We start from the raw sequence: 2,254 nt of genomic DNA, 5'->3' as shown, positions 1-2,254 counted from the left end.
TTATAAGCGGCACGATCATAAGCATAAGCCGCGGCTTCTGCCGTCTCATAAGTACCCAACCAGACTCTCATTCTGTTCTGGGGTAGTCTAATCTCAGCAACCCATTTGCCCCAATGTCTCTGTCTCACTCCCCTGTATAGCTTTTTCTTGCAGGGACTTTTGTAACTGCTTGTGCATACAGAGCTCTGAAGTGGGATATTCAAAGAAGTATGATTAAGCAAACTGCTTGGTCGGTTTTCTTGCCAGAGCTTTTGTAGAAGATCTCTCTGGTGGAGATAAACAGAGGAACCCAGAGGCTCAAAAACTGGGTTAGTGATAGCGTTTGATGGGCTGCAATGAGAGAATATTGAATCTAAGGTGCTAGTGCCGCCTGTTAATATGAGTTGAGATAACGAGGATCGGATATCAGCACCATCAGTGTTTGTAAGAGGAAGGTTTTGGTCTTGGTTTGTATCCATGGTTATGGCAAAATTTAAAGCTTTGTTTTCAAGGAAAAGTGGAGTATAGATAGAAAAAAAAAAGGTTGGAAAACAGTGTGTAGGAAACAAGGACACTAAAAATTGGTCCTTTTTTTCCTAGCTATGATGAAAATTGGTAACCAGAGGTTATGGGCAAAGGAAAACAAAGAAGATATGAAAGTTTTAGCGAAGGAAAACAGAGAATGGATGAGAATGAAAGAAAAAAGAAACAAACTTTAGCTTTGAAACAGAGTGATCCAAGGAATTATGTGGATTTGTGAAAAACTCAAAAGAGATATTGGGTTGTTCACAGAAGAGAAGATTTTTTGGGTTAATAACCTTTGAGAACAGAGATCATGAGAGGAAAGTCATTGGAGGAACAGAGTTAATCATGGAGGAAAGCTGAGGTACTCAGGGAATAGGAAATGGAGGAGATTTTTTTTTTCTTGGTATTGAAAAGAATGATTTTGAATTACTATGCTGAGACTAAGTTTGGTCTGCAGCTTTGTTGGTATTTATAGCTGCAGAGTGCAGAGTATAACGCTTAACATTGATTTTCCCCCCTTAAAACTCCTTTTTCTAATATCTAAAAGTCTAAATTGATTGGAACTCTAGTTATTACGTGGTGGCCTAATTATATCATTGAAAAATAATGTAGTTTTGGTGTGTTTGGATGACATAATTTGGGCATTTGGATTTAGATTTGATTGATTAAAATTCAAATAACTTGGTTGAAAAGTTTAAAAAATGTCAAGGATTTAGATTTGACAAATCCACTTAAGATTTTAAACCTTTAAAATGCTTGAATTTAAAATAACTCTTAAAATTAATAAATTTAAAATCCCTTAATTTAATTTTTTTTAATTTAAAATTCAAATTCAAATCCAAGTTTGTAAACACAACCTTAAACAAATTGTTAAACACAACCTTAAACAAATTGTTACATAAAAAAAAATTAGAAAAGTACTGCTATAAGGGTTGCATTAACAGACACCTTAATAGTTAACAACACATTTTTTTTTTTAAATTTTTTTACAGCTTTTTTGTCACTTTTTGTAACTTTTTGCAATTTTATACTGTCTTTTACACATTTTTATAACTTTTGACAGTTTTTTGAATGAAAAATACATCCTTAACCAACACCATTTGCCTCATTATAAAGAGCTCCCACAAAATAATGCAGAAGAAATCAGTAGAGAAAGACGTACACATTTACATTACACATTTAGGCCAGGGTTTGACAAAAGTTAACATTTGACTCCGTGTGGTCCCCACTAGACCGTACTTCTCTATCTTTATATATCTCTCTCTCTCTTTCTCCTCTCTGTGTCAGTACTGCTCAAAAAAGCCACTTTATTGATTTATTACATAGACAGATTCAGCTTCTGTAAAGCAATTAAAGTCCACACCATCATAACTTTTGTGCCACGCGTCTCGTTGCCAAACAGATCTCTCATCTGCTTTTATCTTGTCTCGTGCAAGAGAAATTTTTGCCTTTTTATCCGCCTCACTGCCTTTCCTTAACTCAACTTCGTACCCTGGAACCACCATGCAGCTTGGCTTATAATTAGCTATCTCTAACCCCTAAACTTCTTTCAAATTTGAACCGTTCAATAATTGTTCCATATTTTGATTGAAGTTTTGAAGAATTTTTTGTTTTTAATCAATTTGGAGTTCATAAGTTTTATTTACTGCACTGTCAATTCATAGGATTTTTCAAATTGCAAATGAAATAATTTGAACAATATGTGTTTAAGTTTTAAATTTATCATGAAACTTTTGATTTGAGTCATATT

At 33.9% G+C, this 2,254-nt stretch overlaps 1 protein-coding gene across 1 annotated transcript; it reads right to left on the bottom strand.

Annotated features, from left to right (window-relative positions):
* Positions 1 to 55: 55 nt before the first annotated feature.
* Positions 56 to 458, bottom strand: LOC136066110 (ethylene-responsive transcription factor ERF061-like; the record flags this gene model as incomplete). Its single annotated transcript, XM_065769974.1, has 1 exon — positions 56 to 458. A coding segment is annotated over exon 1 (403 nt), but the record flags the coding sequence as incomplete, so codon positions are not given.
* Between the last annotated feature and the right edge of the window lie 1,796 nt (positions 459 to 2,254).

This window comes from Quercus suber, unplaced genomic scaffold (assembly GCF_002906115.3).
Source record: "Quercus suber isolate HL8 unplaced genomic scaffold, Cork oak 2.0 scaffold_1921, whole genome shotgun sequence".
Lineage (NCBI taxonomy): Eukaryota > Viridiplantae > Streptophyta > Magnoliopsida > Fagales > Fagaceae > Quercus > Quercus suber.
The sequence above is the reverse complement of the archived record's forward strand: the minus strand, read 5'-3'. Positions and strand labels throughout refer to the sequence as shown.